At 52.6% G+C, this 17,906-nt stretch overlaps 1 protein-coding gene across 1 annotated transcript; it reads left to right on the forward strand.

Moving 5' to 3' along the window:
- The first annotated feature begins 7,421 nt into the window (after window positions 1–7,421).
- FBXO3 (F-box protein 3) lies at window positions 7,422–16,933 on the forward strand. The gene is made up of 11 exons (XM_072119087.1): window positions 7,422–7,586; window positions 9,387–9,476; window positions 9,740–9,903; window positions 10,058–10,172; window positions 10,247–10,451; window positions 10,588–10,633; window positions 11,233–11,317; window positions 12,676–12,798; window positions 14,351–14,466; window positions 14,602–14,792; window positions 15,319–16,933. Exons 1-11 carry the CDS (start codon window positions 7,450–7,452, stop codon window positions 15,439–15,441), a joined length of 1,395 nt encoding a protein of 464 aa, XP_071975188.1. The 5' UTR covers window positions 7,422–7,449; the 3' UTR covers window positions 15,442–16,933.
- Window positions 16,934–17,906: the final 973 nt, after the last annotated feature.

The raw sequence follows: 17,906 nt of genomic DNA on the forward strand, positions 1-17,906 counted from the left end.
GGACAGGAGTGCGCTGACCTTCCAGGGGGCAGTGACCGCTCCACTGACATGTAACATGGGGCTGAGTGTCCCAGCAGCACAGAGTATTTCAGGACAGGAGTGCGCTGACCTTCCAGGGGGCAGTGACCGCTCACATGTAACATGGGGCTGAGTGTCCCAGCAGCACAGAGTATTTCAGGACAGGAGTGTGCTGACCTTCCAGGGGGCAGTGACCGCTCACATGTAACATGGGGCTGAGTGTCCCAGCAGCACAGAGTATTTCAGGACAGGAGTGTGCTGACCTTCCAGGGGGCAGTGACCGCTCACATGTAACATGGGGCTGAGTGTCCCAGCAGCACAGAGTATTTCAGGACAGGAGTGCGCTGACCTTCCAGGGGGCAGTGACCGCACCACTCACATGTAACATGGGGCTGAGTGTCCCAGCAGCACAGAGTATTTCAGGACAGGAGTGCGCTGACCTTCCAGGGGGCAGTGACCACTCACATGTAACATGGGGCTGAGTGTCCCAGCAGCACAGAGTATTTCAGGACAGGAGTGCACTGACCTTCCAGGGGGCAGTGACCACTCACATGTAACATGGGGCTGAGTGTCCCAGCAGCACAGAGTATTTCAGGACAGGAGTGTGCTGACCTTCCAGGGGGCAGTGAACCCACCACTCACATGTAACATGGGGCTGAGTGTCCCAGCAGCACAGAGTATTTCAGGACAGGAGTGCGCTGACCTTCCAGGGGGCAGTGACCGCTCACATGTAACATAGGGCTGAGTGTCCCAGCAGCACAGAGTATTTCAGGACAGGAGTGCGCTGTCCTTCCAGGGGGCAGTGACCGCTCCGCTCACATGTAACATGGGGCTGAGTGTCCCAGCAGCACAGAGTATTTCAGGACAGGAGTGCGCTGACCTTCCAGGGGGCAGTGACCACTCACATGTAACATGGGGCTGAGTGTCCCAGCAGCACAGAGTATTTCAGGACAGGAGTGCGCTGACCTTCCAGGGGGCAGTGACCGCTCACATGTAACATGGGGCTGAGTGTCCCAGCAGCACAGAGTATTTCAGGACAGGAGTGCGCTGACCTTCCAGGGGGCAGTGACCGCTCCACTGACATGTAACATGGGGCTGAAGCTCACAGCCAGCTACTGTCCTCTGTTATCAGCCACCAGGGTTTCAAAGCTTCTCCCACAAGATGGGTCTGGATTCGCTGAGTCTGAACAAGTCTCTATACTATAAGATAACGTCATGCATTTACATAGATAGCAGGGTGGGAGGTCCTGATCATAGTCCATCTGTATGGGAGGAGATAAGGGACTACATCTGCTGCGCCCACAGCGCTTGTCATTCAGCTTTCCCTGAATCCAGAAAGGCAAACTCGTCAAATTAGGGCACATTCACAATTTACAATAATTTGCTAACCTCTTGGCTTCCTGGAAATCCTCCGTTGGGTTGCAGAAGCCGATCACATGGTCAGGGGGGTCACTTATAACATCTTCAACTTGTAAAGTGTGCATGTACCTCAGAATAAAACCAGGGAATCACTGCATCCATGAGTTGGGTGATTTTGCACGGGGGTCGTGCCTGTATTAAGGGGGACATGAGCCAAATTATACAACTTGTTTCACCGGTAAACTCAAAAACTGCACCAAAAACAACATCAAACCGTTCTGTGGTGTTCCCTGCACCATAGGAACAAACCCTCTCCTGTGAGACACACAAGACAGATCTGCGCTCCCAGACTGACACCTAGTGGCCGCAGTGAAGAGATGCAGCATCAGGTACAAGAGACTCAGGTGACAACAAATTTGGAAGGAAATCTGAACCGGGCAGGGGGTGTAGCCTCATGGGGCGCTGCCGATTTGGACCGGACACCCCCACATTATACAGAATCACGTCTTTCAGGTGCTACTATAATAATTACAATCTATATGTTGTGAACGGAGCCGGGTCCTTGTACTATATTTCTATACAGAGTTTGGTTCTGGTGCTGAATTTCTGTACAGAACTAGTTTCCGATACTGTTATTCTGGACTGAGCCCAGTCCTGGTGCTGGGTTTCTGTACAGAGATCGGTTCTGGATTTCTGGAAGAAACTTGGTTCTGGTGCTTTATTTCTGTACAGAACTCCTTTCTGGTAATGTATGTGTGGATGAAGCCCTCCCTAGTGCTGTGTTTCTGTACAGAGATTGGTTCTGTATTTCTGTCCTAAGTCCAGTCCTGGTGCTGTATTTCTGGACAGAGACTAGTTCTGGTGCTGTATGTCTGTACTAAGGCATGTCCTGGTGCTGTATCTCTGTACTGAGCCTGGCCCTGGTGCTGTGTTTCTGTACTGAGCCTGGTCCTGTGTTTCTTTACTGAGCCCAGTCCGGGTGCTGTATCTCTGTACTGAGCCCAGTTCTGGTGCTGTGTTTATGTTCTGAGCCCGGTCCTGGTGCTGTGCTTATGATCTGAGCACGGTCCTGGTGTTTTATCTCTGTACTGAGCCCGGCCCTGGTGCTGTATCTCTGTACTGAACCCGGTCCTGGTGCTGTATCTCTGTACGGAGCCCGGTCCTGGTGCTGTATCTCTGTACTGAGCCCGGTCCTGGTGCTGTATCTCTGTACTGAGCCCGGTCCTGGTGCTGTATCTCTGTACTGAGCCCGGTCCTGGTGCTGTATCTCTGTACTGAGCCCGGTCCTGGTGCTGTATCTCTGTACTGAGCCCGGTCCTGGTGCTGTATCTCTGTACTGAGCCCGGTCCTGGTGCTGTATCTCTGTACTGAGCCCGGTCCTGGTGCTGTATCTCTGTACTGAGCCCGGTCCTGGTGCTGTATCTCTGTACTGAGCCCGGTCCTGGTGCTGTATCTCTGTACTGAGCCCGGTCCTGGTGCTGTATCTCTGTACTGAGCCCGGTCCTGGTGCTGTATCTCTGTACTGAGCCCGGTCCTGGTGCTGTATCTCTGTACTGAGCCCGGTCCTGGTGCTGTATCTCTGTACTGAGCCCGGTCCTGGTGCTGTATCTCTGTACTGAGCCCGGTCCTGGTGCTGTTTCTCTGTACTGAGCCCGGTCCTGGTGCTGTATCTCTGTACTGAGCCCGGTCCTGGTGCTGTATCTCTGTACTGAGCCCGGTCCTGGTGCTGTATCTCTGTACTGAGCCCGGTCCTGGTGCTGTATCTCTGTACTGAGCCCGGTCCTGGTGCTGTATCTCTGTACTGAGCCCGGTCCTGGTGCTGTATCTCTGTACTGAGCCCGGTCCTGGTGCTGTATCTCTGTACTGAGCCCGGTCCTGGTGCTGTATCTCTGTACTGAGCCCGGTCCTGGTGCTGTATCTCTGTACTGAGCCCGGTCCTGGTGCTGTTTCTCTGTACTGAGCCCGGTCCTGGTGCTGTTTCTCTGTACTGAGCCCGGTCCTGGTGCTGTATCTCTGTACTGAGCCCGGTCCTGGTGCTGTATCTCTGTACTGAGCCCGGTCCTGGTGCTGTATCTCTGTACTGAGCCCGGACCTGGTGCTGTATCTGTGTACTGAGCCCGGTCCTGGTGCTGTATCTGTGTACTGAGCCCGGTCCTGGTGCTGTATCTGTGTACTGAGCCCGGTCCTGGTGCTGTATCTGTGTACTGAGCCCGGTCCTGGTACTGTATCTGTGTACTGAGCACGGTCCTTGTGCTGTATCTGTGTACTGAGCCCAGTCCTGGTGCTGTATCTGTGTACTGAGCCCGGCCCTGGTGCTGTATCTCTGTACTAAGCCCGGCCCTGGTGCTGTATCTCTGTACTGAGCCCGGTCCTGGTGCTGTATCTCTGTACTGAGCCCGGTCCTGTATCTCTGTACTGAGCCCAGTCCTGGTGCTGTATCTCTGTACTGAGCCCGGTCCTGGTGCTGTATCTCTGTACTGAGCCCGGTCCTGGATCTCTGTACTGAGCCCTGTCCTGGTGCTGTATCTCTGTACTGAGCCCGGTCCTGGTGCTGTATCTCTGTACTGAGCCCGGTCCTGGTGCTGTATCTCTGTACTGAGCCCGGTCCTGGTGCTGTATCTCTGTACTGAGCCCGGTCCTGGTGCTGTATCTCTGTACTGAGCCCGGTCCTGTATCTCTGTACTGAGCCCAGTCCTGGTGCTGTATCTCTGTACTGAGCCCGGTCCTGGTGCTGTATCTCTGTACTGAGCCCGGTCCTGGTGCTGTATCTCTGTACTGAGCCCGGTCCTGGTGCTGTATCTCTGTACTGAGCCCGGTCCTGGTGCTGTATCTCTGTACTGAGCCCGGTCCTGTATCTCTGTACTGAGCCCAGTCCTGGTGCTGTATCTCTGTACTGAGCCCGGTCCTGGTGCTGTATCTCTGTACTGAGCCCGGTCCTGGTGCTGTATCTCTGTACTGAGCCCTGTCCTGGTGCTGTATCTCTGTACTGAGCCCGGTCCTGGTGCTGTATCTCTGTACTGAGCCCAGTCCTGGTGCTGTGTTTATGTTCTGAGCCCAGTCCTGGTGCTGGGTTTATGTTCTGAGCCCAGTCCTGGTGCTGTATCTCTGTACTAAGCCCGGTCCTGGTGCTGTATCTCTGTACTGAGCCCGATCCTGGTGCTGTGTTTATGTTCTGAGCCCAATCCTGGTGCTGTATCTCTGTACTGAGCCCAGTCCTGGTGCTGTGTTTATGTTCTGAGCCCGGTCCTGGTGCTGTATCTCTGTACTGAGCCTGATCCTGGTGCTGTGTTTATGTTCTGAGCCCGGTCCTGGTGCTGTATCTCTGTACTGAGCCCAGTCCTGGTGCTGTATCTCTGTACTGAGCCCAGTCCTGGTGCTGTGTTTATGTTGTGAGCCCGGTCCTGGTGCTGTATCTCTGTACTGAGCCCGGTCCTGGTGCTGTATCTCTGTACTGAGCCTGATCCTGGTGCTGTGTTTATGTTCTGAGCCCGGTCCTGGTGCTGTATCTCTGTACTGAGCCTAGTCCTGGTGCTGTATCTCTGTACTGAGCCCAGTCCTGGTGCTGTATCTCTGTACTGAGCCCAGTCCTGGTGCTGTATCTCTGTACTGAGCCCGGTCCTGGTGCTGTATCTGTGTACTGAGCCCAGTCCTGGTGCTGTGTTTATGTTGTGAGCCCGGTCCTGGTGCTGTATCTGTGTACTGAGCCCGGTCCTGGTACTGTATCTGTGTACTGAGCACGGTCCTTGTGCTGTATCTGTGTACTGAGCACGGTCCTTGTGCTGTATCTGTGTACTGAGCCCGGCCCTGGTGCTGTATCTCTGTACTAAGCCCGGCCCTGGTGCTGTATCTCTGTACTGAGCCCGGTCCTGGTGCTGTATCTCTGTACTGAGCCCGGTCCTGTATCTCTGTACTGAGCCCAGTCCTGGTGCTGTATCTCTGTACTGAGCCCGGTCCTGGTGCTGTATCTCTGTACTGAGCCCGGTCCTGGTGCTGTATCTCTGTACTGAGCCCTGTCCTGGTGCTGTATCTCTGTACTGAGCCCGGTCCTGGTGCTGTATCTCTGTACTGAGCCCAGTCCTGGTGCTGTGTTTATGTTCTGAGCCCGGTCCTGGTGCTGTATCTCTGTACTGAGGCCGCTCCTAGTGCTGTGTTTATGTTCTGAGCCCAGTCCTGGTGCTGGGTTTATGTTCTGAGCCCAGTCCTGGTGCTGTATCTCTGTACTAAGCCCGGTCCTGGTGCTGTATCTCTGTACTGAGCCCGATCCTGGTGCTGTATCTCTGTACTGAGCCCAGTCCTGGTGCTGTTTTTATGTTCTGAGCCCGGTCCTGGTGCTGTATCTCTGTACTGAGCCTGATCCTGGTGCTGTGTTTATGTTCTGAGCCCGGTCCTGGTGCTGTATCTCTGTACTGAGCCCAGTCCTGGTGCTGTATCTCTGTACTGAGCCCAGTCCTGGTGCTGTGTTTATGTTGTGAGCCCGGTCCTGGTGCTGTATCTCTGTACTGAGCCCGGTCCTGGTGCTGTATCTCTGTACTGAGCCCGGTCCTGGTGCTGTATCTCTGTACTGAGCCCGGTCCTGGTGCTGTATCTCTGTACTGAGCCCGGTCCTGGTGCTGTATCTCTGTACTGAGCCCGGTCCTGGTGCTGTATCTCTGTACTGAGCCCAGTCCTGGTGCTGTATCTCTGTACTGAGCCCAGTCCTGGTGCTGTATCTCTGTACTGAGCCCGGTCCTGGTGCTGTATCTGTGTACTGAGCCCAGTCCTGGTGCTGTGTTTATGTTGTGAGCCCGGTCCTGGTGCTGTGCTTATGATCTGAGCACGGTCCTGGTGTTTTATCTCTGTACTGAGCCCAGTCCTGGTGCTGTATCTCTGTACTGAGCCCAGTCCTGGTGCTGTATCTCTGTACTGAGCCCAGTCCTGGTGCTGTATCTCTGTACTGAGCCCGGTCCTGGTGCTGTATCTCTGTATTGAGCCCAGTCCTGGTGTTGTATCTCTGTACTGAGCCCGGTCCTGGTGCTGTATCTCTGTACTGAGCCCGGTCCTGGTGCTGTATCTCTGTATTGAGCCCAGTCCTGGTGTTGTATCTCTGTACTGAGCCCGGTCCTGGTGCTGTATCTCTGTACTGAGCCCAGTCCTGGTGCTGTATCTCTGTACTGAGCCCGGTCCTGGTGCTGTATCTCTGTACTGAGCCCGGTCCTGGTGCTGTATCTCTGTACTGAGCCCGGTCCTGGTGCTGTATCTCTGTACTGAGCCCGGTCCTGGTGCTGTATCTCTGTACTGAGCCCGGTCCTGGTGCTGTATCTCTGTACTGAGCCCGGTCCTGGAGCTGTATCTCTGTACTGAGCCCGGTCCTGGTGCTGTATCTCTGTACTGAGCCCGGTCCTGGTGCTGTATCTCTGTACTGAGCCCGGTCCTGGTGCTGTATCTCTGTACTGAGCCCAGTCCTGGTGTTGTATCTCTGTACTGAGCCCGATCCTGGTGCTGTATCTGTGTACTGAGCCCGGTCCTGTATCTCTGTACTGAGCCCGATCCTGGTGCTGTATCTCTGTACTGAGCCCAGTCCTGGTGCTGTGTTTGTGGTCAGATATTTATCCCTTTAAATATGATTACGAATGAAAATAGCCATAGTGTGAACAGACCCGAACTGCATGACAAGCGCATCTGCTATCCATTCTATATTACTGGCCACATAAACCCGCCCCCCACATCCTACACATAATAACGCAGCCCCCCCTCCCATCTTTCACCTTTGGCACCTTCCTAGGGGCGTGTCCCGCTCTCTCCAGGGTCGTTGTTTATCATGGTGGGGAGGGGTTCCAGATGAGGAAAGAAAATGGGGCGTGACCTCTAAGGTAAGGGGCGTGTTCCTCAGCGTCTCTGGTATCTGTCTCTTACGGGGCGTGGTCTGTCAGATGTAGGATGCGGGGATATGTCATCGTCTTGAGGAAAGAATCTGCGCCTGAGGCGTGGCTTCGGTGAGAGGGCGTCAGTGTGATGGGCGGAGCTTATGATCCATATCAACATTAGGAGCCCCGGATAGGGCGTGGCCCTGGGCTGAAGGGGCGGTGTCTGTCAATGGGAAGGGGAGGAGTCGCGCCTGTTCAGCTGGTCGCCTCCAAGATGGCGGGGAGCGCGGAGCTGGGTCTGGCGGATCTGCCGTCCGATCCGCTGCTCCTTATCTTGTCCTACCTGGACTTCCGGGACCTGCTCAGGTATCGGCCCGTGTGACCTGTGTGTGCGCGGCACCCCCGGCACCGCCTGCTCCAGGGGTCACCCCTGTTCTGACCCCACACGCCTCAGCTGCTGCAGAACCTCATACTACCAACCTCAGCTGCTACAGAACCGCTTAATACACCCTACAGCTGCTGCAGAACCTCATCATACCCAGCTCAGCAGAACCTCATAATATATACCCCAGCTGCTGCAGAACCTCATAATATACACCCCAGCTGCTGCAGAACCTCATACTACCAACCTCAGCTGCTACAGAACCGCATAATACACCCTTCAGCTGCTGCAGAACCTCATCATACCCACCTCAGCTGCTGCAGAACCTCATAATACAGACCCCAGCTGCTGCAGAACCTCGAAATATACACCCCAGCTGCTGCAGAACCTCATCATACACACCTCAGCTGCTGCAGAGCCTCATCCAACACCCCTCAGCTGCTGCAGAACCTCATCCAACACCCCTCAGCTGCTGCAGAACCTCATCCTACACCCCTCAGCTACTGCAGAACCTCATCCTACACCCCTCAGCTGCTGCAGAACCTCATCCTACACCCCTCAGCTGCTGCAGAACCTCATCCTACACCCCTCAGCTGCTGCAGAGCCTCATCCAACACCCCTCAGCTGCTGCAGAGCCTCATCCTACACCCCTCAGCTGCTGCAGAACCTCATCCTACACCCCTCAGCTGCTGCAGAACCTCATCCTACACCCCTCAGCTGCTGCAGAACCTCATCCTACACCCCTCAGCTGCTGCAGAACCTCATCCTACACCCCTCAGCTGCTGCAGAACCTCATCCTACACCCCTCAGCTGCTGCAGAACCTCATCATACACACCTCAGCTGCTGCAGAGCCTCATCCTACACCCCTCAGCTGCTGCAGAGCCTCATCCAACACCCCTCAGCTGCTGCAGAGCCTCATCCAACACCCCTCAGCTGCTGCAGAGCCTCATCCTACACCCCTCAGCTGCTGCAGAACCTCATCCTACACCCCTCAGCTGCTGCAGAACCTCATCCTACACCCCTCAGCTGCTGCAGAACCTCATCCTACACCCCTCAGCTGCTGCAGAACCTCATCCTACACCCCTCAGCTGCTGCGAAGGACTGAAGTTATATGAAATACTGGGGGCACCGTCTTCCTTGTATATGAGGGTCTCTGTATGTGACCCCTATAGTAGGTGACTGTCTTGTTCCGGGCTATTAGTGATAGCAGAACCTACGTGTGGGCATAGGGGGCGCTGTTTCCTCTTTCCATGTTGTTGTTCAGTCTGTGCAGCACATGGAGGCGGCAGATAAACACGTGAGGTGCAGCGCTCCCCCTGCGGGACCCGTTATCTCATGGGGACAGATCCCGCCGCCCCCCTCCTCTGTGCCCCGTGTTTACCACCTCGCCAGCCTGGGACCTAAGCGACATGTTATTACACTCCAGATCCGATTATAATAGTCATCGCTCGCAATCTGCCCGATACACTGCAACGTATCTCCACCTGCTGTAAGCGAGTGGTCACACCAGCACGTGGTGCACGCTCGCATAGGCTGAGAGGAATTGCATTGTCAGCAATTGTACATCTGGAATTGTCAGCAATTGTACATCCCCTTTAAGACTGGATGTTGGTCTCTGGGAGTAATATCCGTCCGTCTCCTGCGGGGGGGGGGGGGGGGGGTATTACTATCACACAGCAGACAGTCAGATGGTCTCAGTTCTGTCTCTTTAAGGGGGTCACATTTGGGGACCTTTTAAAAGGGTTGGACCACCGCCCCTTTAATATAATCTCTTGTCTTCCAGTTGCAGCCTCGTGAACAGAAGATTTAACCAGTTGTGTAACCATGATCCCCTCTGGAAGTGGCCGTGCCGGAAGTACTGGCTGGTGTCCGAGTAAGTCATAGTTAAAGGTGACCTGTACATCGGTTTAAAGGGATACGCCGAGATCTGATGAGAAGGAAGAACTTGCTCCTCTGCTCACTAGCGCCATGCATTGCTTTGTGGCTATACTTGGTACTGCAGCTCAGCCCCAGCTTTGGCAGGGTGCCGGACCCCCGTGGACCTCCCGGGTCGTTCTGTGTGTAGTGCAATGATATAACAGCCCGAAGCGAATGTATATAATGATAATAAATATGACGCGTCTGCTCTGCCTCCAGGGACAAGAAGGTCCAGAAGAACCGCAGCTGGAAAGCCACATTTACGGAATATTACACGGATCTGGGGAGGTACATCCATCATTACGCCAAGCTGAAGGCGGCCTGGGACGCCCTGAAGACCTACCTAGGGGAACACTGCCCCAGGATGATCAGCTCTCTTAAAGGTGCGTGAGCCGCTGTGTATGTCATCCGCTGCAGAGCTGCACTCACAATTCATTACGACGCATGTGATGTGCACCGGACACCTCCTACACACTGACATAACGGCAGAATTGTGAATGCAGCTCTGGGTGTGAGCAGTGACTTGTCATTTTGCAGCCGGCGTGCAGGAGGAGGATCTCAACGCCATCGAAGAAAGAATCAACTCCAAGCTTCCTGACGACTATCGCTGCTCCCTGCGGATTCACAATGGGCAGAAGCTTGTGGTGCCCGGGTAAGAGCGGGCACAGGCGCCGGGCTCGTCCGCTTTGGGTCATGTGTCTCACACTCCTGTATTTCCCTTCCCAGCCTGATGGGCAGCATGGCGCTATCCAACCACTACCGCTCCGAGGACTTGCTGGACGTGGACACGGCGGCGGGCGGCTACCAGCGCCGGATCGGGCTGAACCAGTGCCTTCCCATCACCTTCTGCATCCACACCGGGCTCAGTCAGTACCTGTCTCTGGCCGACGTGGAAGGGAGGTGTCGCAACGAGATATTCTATCAGTGTCCGGTAAGTCGTGAATAGAAAGGGAACTACAAGTCCCAGCATGTACTGGTGGTGCACAGCTGGTGGCATGCTGGGACTTGTAGTTACATGGAAGCTGCAGGACCTTTGATGACCCTATGACCTTTGCTCTGCGTTTCAGGACCAGACAACACACAACCCTGCGGCTCTGGACATGTTTGTTACAGGTAGGACCTGTGAGCGGGGGGCATGACTCCCCCCATTGTATTACTGAAAGTGGGATTTTTTTCCTTTCCCCATACACATCAGAGAATATCCCTTTTAAATAATGGCTAATTAAAGGGGTTTTCTCCTCTTTCATACTAATGGGTTTCCAGAATTCTGCTTCCAGCCCCAAAACAGATGATATCGGACCTCCACAGATTTGCATCATGGTGACCTTTAACCATCCGGAGACACCAGAAAAATCCATTTAAATTTGGCCGTACTCGGATAAGTTATGATTGTCTGACAATCCTTGCACGTCATTGGGGGGGGGGGGGGGATAGTGGATTTTACCAGATCATCCCCCTCACTCCATCAGTGTATCGTACCTTGAAACATCCAGCACAGCGCCGCACTGGTGCAGAGGTTGTGTGCGGTATTGCACCTTAGCTACGTATTGATGGCCTGGTGTGACACCCTCTCCGGATGAAAGATTCAGACAAGTTTTATTAAACCTATAGAACACGTTTAACCACTCAGGCTGCAGGTTCATGACCAGAGGATCTTAGCGGGGTCACAGATTTTTGTGATGTCCTCACATTTGCCGTCTCCCCTGTCTCAGGTACCTCCTTCTCCCAGTGGTTTACATCCTACGTGCAGCATGTTGTCTCAGGGGACTATCCCATCATCAGGGACCAGATATTCAGGTACGGTGGACACATCCCTACTATAACGTGTGCATGCGCCTATTATATATATAATTAGTCAACATCTCTGATTGCTGTTAGTTGAAGCTTAAAATCCTCATGTCAAGCAAACAAGAGCGTTCAGTAAGAGCCCATACATATTGTCACGGGGATGGGGTCTAGATATGGTTTTTGGATTTACTTTTGGCGCATGACAGAGACTGCTGCAAAACTGCAGTGGTTCACTTTATGGCTGTGCCGCGCAGCTCTTGGCAGAGTACACTCACCGGCCACTTTATTAGGTACACCTGTCCAACTGCTCGTTAACACTTAATTTCTAATCAGCCAATCACATGGCGGCAACTCAGTGCATTTAGGCATATAGACATGGTCAAGACAATCTCCTGCAGTTCTCCCGAGCATCAGTATGGGGAAGAAAGGTGATTTGTGGCCTTTGAACGTGGCATGGTTGTTGGTGCCAGAAGGGCTGGTCTGAGTATTTCAGAAACTGCTGATCTACTGGGATTTTCACGCACAACCATCTCTAGGGTTTACAGAGAATGGTCCGAAAAAGAAAAAACATCCAGTGAGCGGCAGTTCTGTGGGCGGAAATGCCTTGCTGATGCCAGAGGTCAGAGGAGAATGGGCAGACTGGTTCGAGCTGATAGAAAGGCAACAGTGACTCAAATCGCCACCCGTTACAAGCAAGGTAGGCAGAAGAGCATCTCTGAACGCACAGTACGTCCAACTTTGAGGCAGATGGGCTACAGCAGCAGAAGACCACACCGGGTGCCACTCCTTTCAGCTAAGAACAGGAAACTGAGGCTACAATTTGCACAAGCTCATCGAAATTGGACAGTAGAAGATGGCTACTTTCAGCAGGATAATGCGCCAGGTCATAAAGCTGGAAGCATCTCAGACTGGTTTCTTGAACATGACAATGAGGTCACTGGACACAAATGGCCTCCACAGTCACCAGATCTCAATCCAATAGAGCATCTTTGGGATGTGGTGGAACGGGAGATTCGCATCATGGATGTGCAGCCGACAAATCTGCGGCAACTGTGTGATGCCATCATGTCACTATGGAGCAAAATCTCTGAGGAGCTTCCAGCACCTTGTTGTATCTATGCCACGAAGAATTGAGGCAAAAGGGGGTCCAACCCGTTACTAGCATGGTGGACCTAATAAAGTGGCCGGTGAGTGTATATAGCTAATGACACGGACACCTGTATGTGGACACGATACTACACCCCATCCTACTGGTGTGATGTCTACTGTTCCTGGGCATTGCTGGGACTTGCAGTCCTCCTGTATGTACATGATGTTTGTCATGGACCTCGAGGTTCTTGGTTTTACCTTATCTCCCCCCACACCAGGTATGAACACGACAAGGACTGTGTGGCTACTACTGAGGAGATCACCATATCCGTCTCCACTTCCTTCCTGCCGGAGCTCAGCTCCATCCATCCTCCGCATTACTTCTTCACCTACAGAATCAGGTGAGGGCACAACTTGATATACAGCGGGGGAGGTATATACTGACAGGGATGCTACAGGGATGGGGGAGGAGATGCTGCACAGCACTGTATACAGCTATGGGGGAGGAGATGCCGCACAGCCCTGTATACAGCTACGGGGGAGGAGATGCCGCACAGCCCTGTATACAGCTACGGGGGAGGAGATGCCGCACAGCCCTGTATACAGCTACGGGGGAGGAGATGCCGCACAGCCCTGTATACAGCTACGGGGGAGGAGATGCCGCACAGCCCTGTATACAGCTGCGGGGGAGGAGATGCCGCACAGCCCTGTATACAGCTGCGGGGGAGGAGATGCCGCACAGCCCTGTATACAGCTACGGGGGAGGAGATGCCGCACAGCCCTGTATACAGCTGCGGGGGAGGAGATGCCGCACAGCCCTGTATACAGCTGCGGGGGAGGAGATGCCGCACAGCCCTGTATACAGCTGCGGGGGAGGAGATGCCGCACAGCCCTGTATACAGCTGCGGGGGAGGAGATGCCGCACAGCCCTGTATACAGCTGCGGGGGAGGAGATGCCGCACAGCCCTGTATACAGCTGCGGGGGAGGAGATGCCGCACAGCCCTGTATACAGCTGCGGGGGAGGAGATGCCGCACAGCCCTGTATACAGCTGCGGGGGAGGAGATGCCGCACAGCCCTGTATACAGCTGCGGGGGAGGAGATGCCGCACAGCCCTGTATACAGCTGCGGGGGAGGAGATGCCGCACAGCCCTGTATACAGCTGCGGGGGAGGAGATGCCGCACAGCCCTGTATACAGCTGCGGGGGAGGAGATGCCGCACAGCCCTGTATACAGCTGCGGGGGAGGAGATGCCGCACAGCCCTGTATACAGCTGCGGGGGAGGAGATGCCGCACAGCCCTGTATACAGCTGCGGGGGAGGAGAAGCCGCACAGCCCTGTATACAGCTGCGGGGGAGGAGAAGCCGCACAGCCCTGTATACAGCTGCGGGGGAGGAGAAGCCGCACAGCCCTGTATACAGCTGCGGGGGAGGAGAAGCCGCACAGCCCTGTATACAGCTACGGGGGAGGAGATGCCGCACAGCCCTGTATACAGCTACGGGGGAGGAGATGCCGCACAGCCCTGTATACAGCTACGGGGGAGGAGATGCCGCACAGCCCTGTATACAGCTACGGGGGAGGAGATGCCGCACAGCCCTGTATACAGCTACGGGGGAGGAGATGCCGCACAGCCCTGTATACAGCTACGGGGGAGGAGATGCCGCACAGCCCTGTATACAGCTACGGGGGAGGAGATGCCGCACAGCCCTGTATACAGCTACGGGGGAGGAGATGCCGCACAGCCCTGTATACAGCTACGGGGGAGGAGATGCCGCACAGCCCTGTATACAGCTACAGCTAAAAGGCTTCTATTCACTTTTGGGGATCAGGTTCCAGCTGTTACCATGTTCCTCAAATCTCGCTGGTTCTGTTTATCGGTCCCTTAGGTTTGTGGGGGAGTGGATAAGTAGAAGGATGTGTCCTAGGGGTTCATCCAGCTTCTTTTATTTCCCAGGATGGAGATGGCCAAAAATGCTTTACCGGAGAAAGCGTGTCAGCTGGACAGCCGCTACTGGAGGATCACTAACGCCAAGGGGAGCGTGGAGGAGGTACAAGGCCCCGGAGTGGTGGGTGAGTCCCAGGTGTATGATATCCAGTATGTACTGTACAGGGTCAGACTACGCTGGGTGTGTAGTCTGTTACCATGGCAGTTTCATCATGTCTGATGCTTATCATCATCTTGCGTCTTCCTTCCGTATCTTCTAGGTGATTACCCCCAGCTGAGGCCGGGCACGGTATACGAGTACACCAGCTGCACCACCTTCTCCACCACCTCAGGGTATATGGAGGGGAGTTATACATTCCACCGGCTCAACAACAAGAGCGAGGTCTTCAACGTCACAATCCCTCGCTTTCACATGAAGTGTCCCACATTTCGGGTTTCGGAAGTGGCTACAGTGAGTGACCTTATGACTGTTTCTTGCCCAGTGTTAGTCCAAACTTTCATTGGACTTGAGGGAAATCTATCATGACAGCTTCGCAGGCTGTTACACTGTGCAGGAGCACTTTGCTATCCTATGGTGTTATATTACATCAGTTATAGGGAGGGGTAGACAGTGTAACAACCTGTGAAGCTACAGTATGGAGTGGCTCTGGTAACACCGCAGAGCCCTTCTGGCTCATTAGCATAATAGCCCCTGTTTTATCGTGATGTATTTTGATGGCAGATTCGTTTTATGGTTTCTCCCATAAAATACTGCAGATTCCATTGTAGAATTGTGGGGTCGGATTAAATAAATTCGTAATATGCTGCAGATTTTTTGAATGTAGGTTCGCAGCAAATATTCAGCATAGTCTGTGAATTGCTTCCTGTCTTTTGCCTTTGCGATTCCCCCCATCCCCTGATTATTGAGAGTAATAATAGTTTATTCTCTGCCCCTCCAGATGGGGGCAGCACCTGACGCCTTTGTTTCTCCCCTGTAGGAGGAGAGCTGCAATGATTGTTTTCTACACGATGACGATTCCACAGACACCGATGAGTATGAAGAGAGGAGGCGAGTCCTGGACATGCCAAACGCTCCCGTCCACTGCCCGCGTTTCACCTGAGCGGCGGCGCCCCTTGGAGCCTGCAGCCGGCGGAGTCACCCTGCCAGGATTATTATTTTTTTTTGTGTTTTTCCGCTCTTGGAGTTGGGCCGGGCTCCTTGCCTTGTATCTACGCTGTGATGTCCTGCTTGCGCCCCCCGTATAGCCCGTCATTTACCACTATGGGGGGAGCGGCCCCCTGCCGATGCGTTACCAGCCTCCACCATTTTGGCTGCAGGCGCTCCTGGTTTTTCTAATTTATGTGCAAACCCTTTGACATTTGTTTCCCAGCGATCTTCATCTGGAAGAGACTACGCATCCCAACGTTTTCCTCTTTTCTAAGAATTTTTATTTTCGGGGGAGTTTATTGCGTGTGCTAAGCGCTTGCTGACAAAGAGCTGCGGGGGAGGGGGGATGTTTTCGTTACCAACATTGACAGATATAAGCATCAGCAGGACCCACACTCTGTCAATAGGTTGGAAGAGGCAGCCATTTTGTAAAATGAGCCTGAATTCTTTAAGGGGATGTCCATTAAGTAGAAACCTAATTCATAATGAAGTTTCCCTGCAGGAGATGGTAATACCAGGGACCTACTGACGGATATGTGGTGTGACAGGACACTGCCTTACGTTGGGGGGTCTATAAAAGTCCTAATTTCCCTGTACGACCAATCACAGTGCAGCTTTAATTTTCCCAGACCTCTTTAAGAAATTTAAGCTCAGCTTTGATTGGTTGCCGTCAGCAGTAAAGACTGTTCCCTAAACCCCCTCTAGTCCCCCGAGTTTCTATTTATTTGCACCAAATTTTTGCTTTTCATGGTTTTAGACCTCAGTTTTGGGTCAGATTTTGGAAATTGTTTCAGCAGTAAAACTGACTTGTCCATAGCAGCCAATCAAGGGTCAGCTTTCATTTTTTACATTAGTTTTGAAAAACGAAAGCCGTTCTGTGATTGGTTGCTAAAGACATCTATTTTTTTTTAGTCAGACATTGGGCAAAACCAAGATTAGCGGCTAAAAATAAGTATAAAAAAAAGTAAAAGTATGAGGGAGATTTATAAAACTAATAGGATTATTCTCTTCATGGGGACTGTGTGGAAAAAGCCTTGTGGCCCATATCAACCAATCACTGTGCAGCTTTCATAAGGAATAACCAATCATGGCACAACTTTCATTTTTTACCATGCTCTTGAAAAATGTGAGCTCCTCTGTTATTGGCTGCTATAGGTAACAAAGACCATTAGTATATCCCACATGGCGACATATTTTTCTATTAGTTTTATAAATCTGCCCCATAACTCTTCATTTCGCATTATCCACCCCGGGTTTGGTTGGTTTCTGTGGCACACGTTAATGAAAACAGCCATGTTACCCGTAGCAGCCAATCTCTGCTCAGCTTTCATATTTAGAGAGTCCTGTAATGAATAAAAGCCACGCAGTGATTGGTTGGTTATGTTTTATATATCTCTCCATGTACGATCTTTCTTGTGTAAATAAAATTCTTCCACCCAGCTTTCCTAGGCTCCTGACTGGCAGTTACCTACATGTATACAGTGGAGGGAAATTATTTCTCAGGAGCCTGAAAAACGGAATAAACTCTTTAATGGCTGCCACGAGAGTCCCAACTACTCCTTCCCTAACAATGTAAGGAGCTAAATTAAGGGATAAAAACATGGTACTCCTTTCTGAAGATTATATTTGGTATTGTGGCCCCATTCACTATGATGAAACTAAGCTGCACTATCGGACACAAACTTATGTGGTGCTGTTTTAGGAATAAGGCCGCCATGTTTTTCTATCCTGTAAAACCCATCTCTGGCTTAGATAGAAACAGTTCGGCCTCGCTGATATGAATTAATGGCTCAGGGCACAAAATGGCCGCCTCTGGTGCGCAGTGGACATGGCTGCTTATCGCCATGGAGATGAGCCCCACGTCTGCAGTGTGTCGGCCTTGACCCGCATCTACATTTTTGGTTCTTAATCTTGTTGGTTGTTCTGCCTCGTTGTCATGATGTTATCCCCGCGCGCAGAGAAGCTTTGGGATATTTTTCCTCCTTTACATAATTTATAGAGTTAATTTTATGATACGTCTGCTATAAGAATTTTGGTAAAAGGAAATAAACAGTGAATTGGGGTTAAAACAACTTGTTGTCATTGTGAAGCCCAGGAGAGTGGCGCATTTCTTGCGCCATTAATGTGCGTATCACTCAGTTTCTGACAGAAATTTGTTTTAATTTGCACAAAAACGTGTCGGCCACGGTCACACGTTCTTTCTCTGGAAACGCATATGCGATCGGCGTTATGAACGCGACATCGACGCAACGTGTAACCGCGACGTCAACGTTTTAAAGGTTTTAGATGCTTTTACATAAAGTATGAGAAAATGGAGTGGCCTATGGGTTAGGTGTGTGGCTATGTTGAGAGATGCTACAACATAATCCATATATCACAGTCCTGCTGCTACTAACAACATACACAAAGGTCTGATTA

The sequence above is a fragment of the Engystomops pustulosus genome, chromosome 7 (genome assembly GCF_040894005.1).
Source record: "Engystomops pustulosus chromosome 7, aEngPut4.maternal, whole genome shotgun sequence".
Lineage (NCBI taxonomy): Eukaryota > Metazoa > Chordata > Amphibia > Anura > Leptodactylidae > Engystomops > Engystomops pustulosus.

Coding starts and splice junctions, on each gene's coding strand:
- FBXO3 (XM_072119087.1), top strand. CDS start 7,450: ATGGGAAGGGGAGGAGTCGCGCCTGTTCAGCTGGTCGCCTCCAAGATG. Junction 10,173..10,246: donor CAGAAGCTTGTGGTGCCCGG/GTAAGAGCGGGC, acceptor TTCCCTTCCCAG/CCTGATGGGCAGCATGGCGC. Junction 11,318..12,675: donor ATCAGGGACCAGATATTCAG/GTACGGTGGACA, acceptor CCCCCACACCAG/GTATGAACACGACAAGGACT.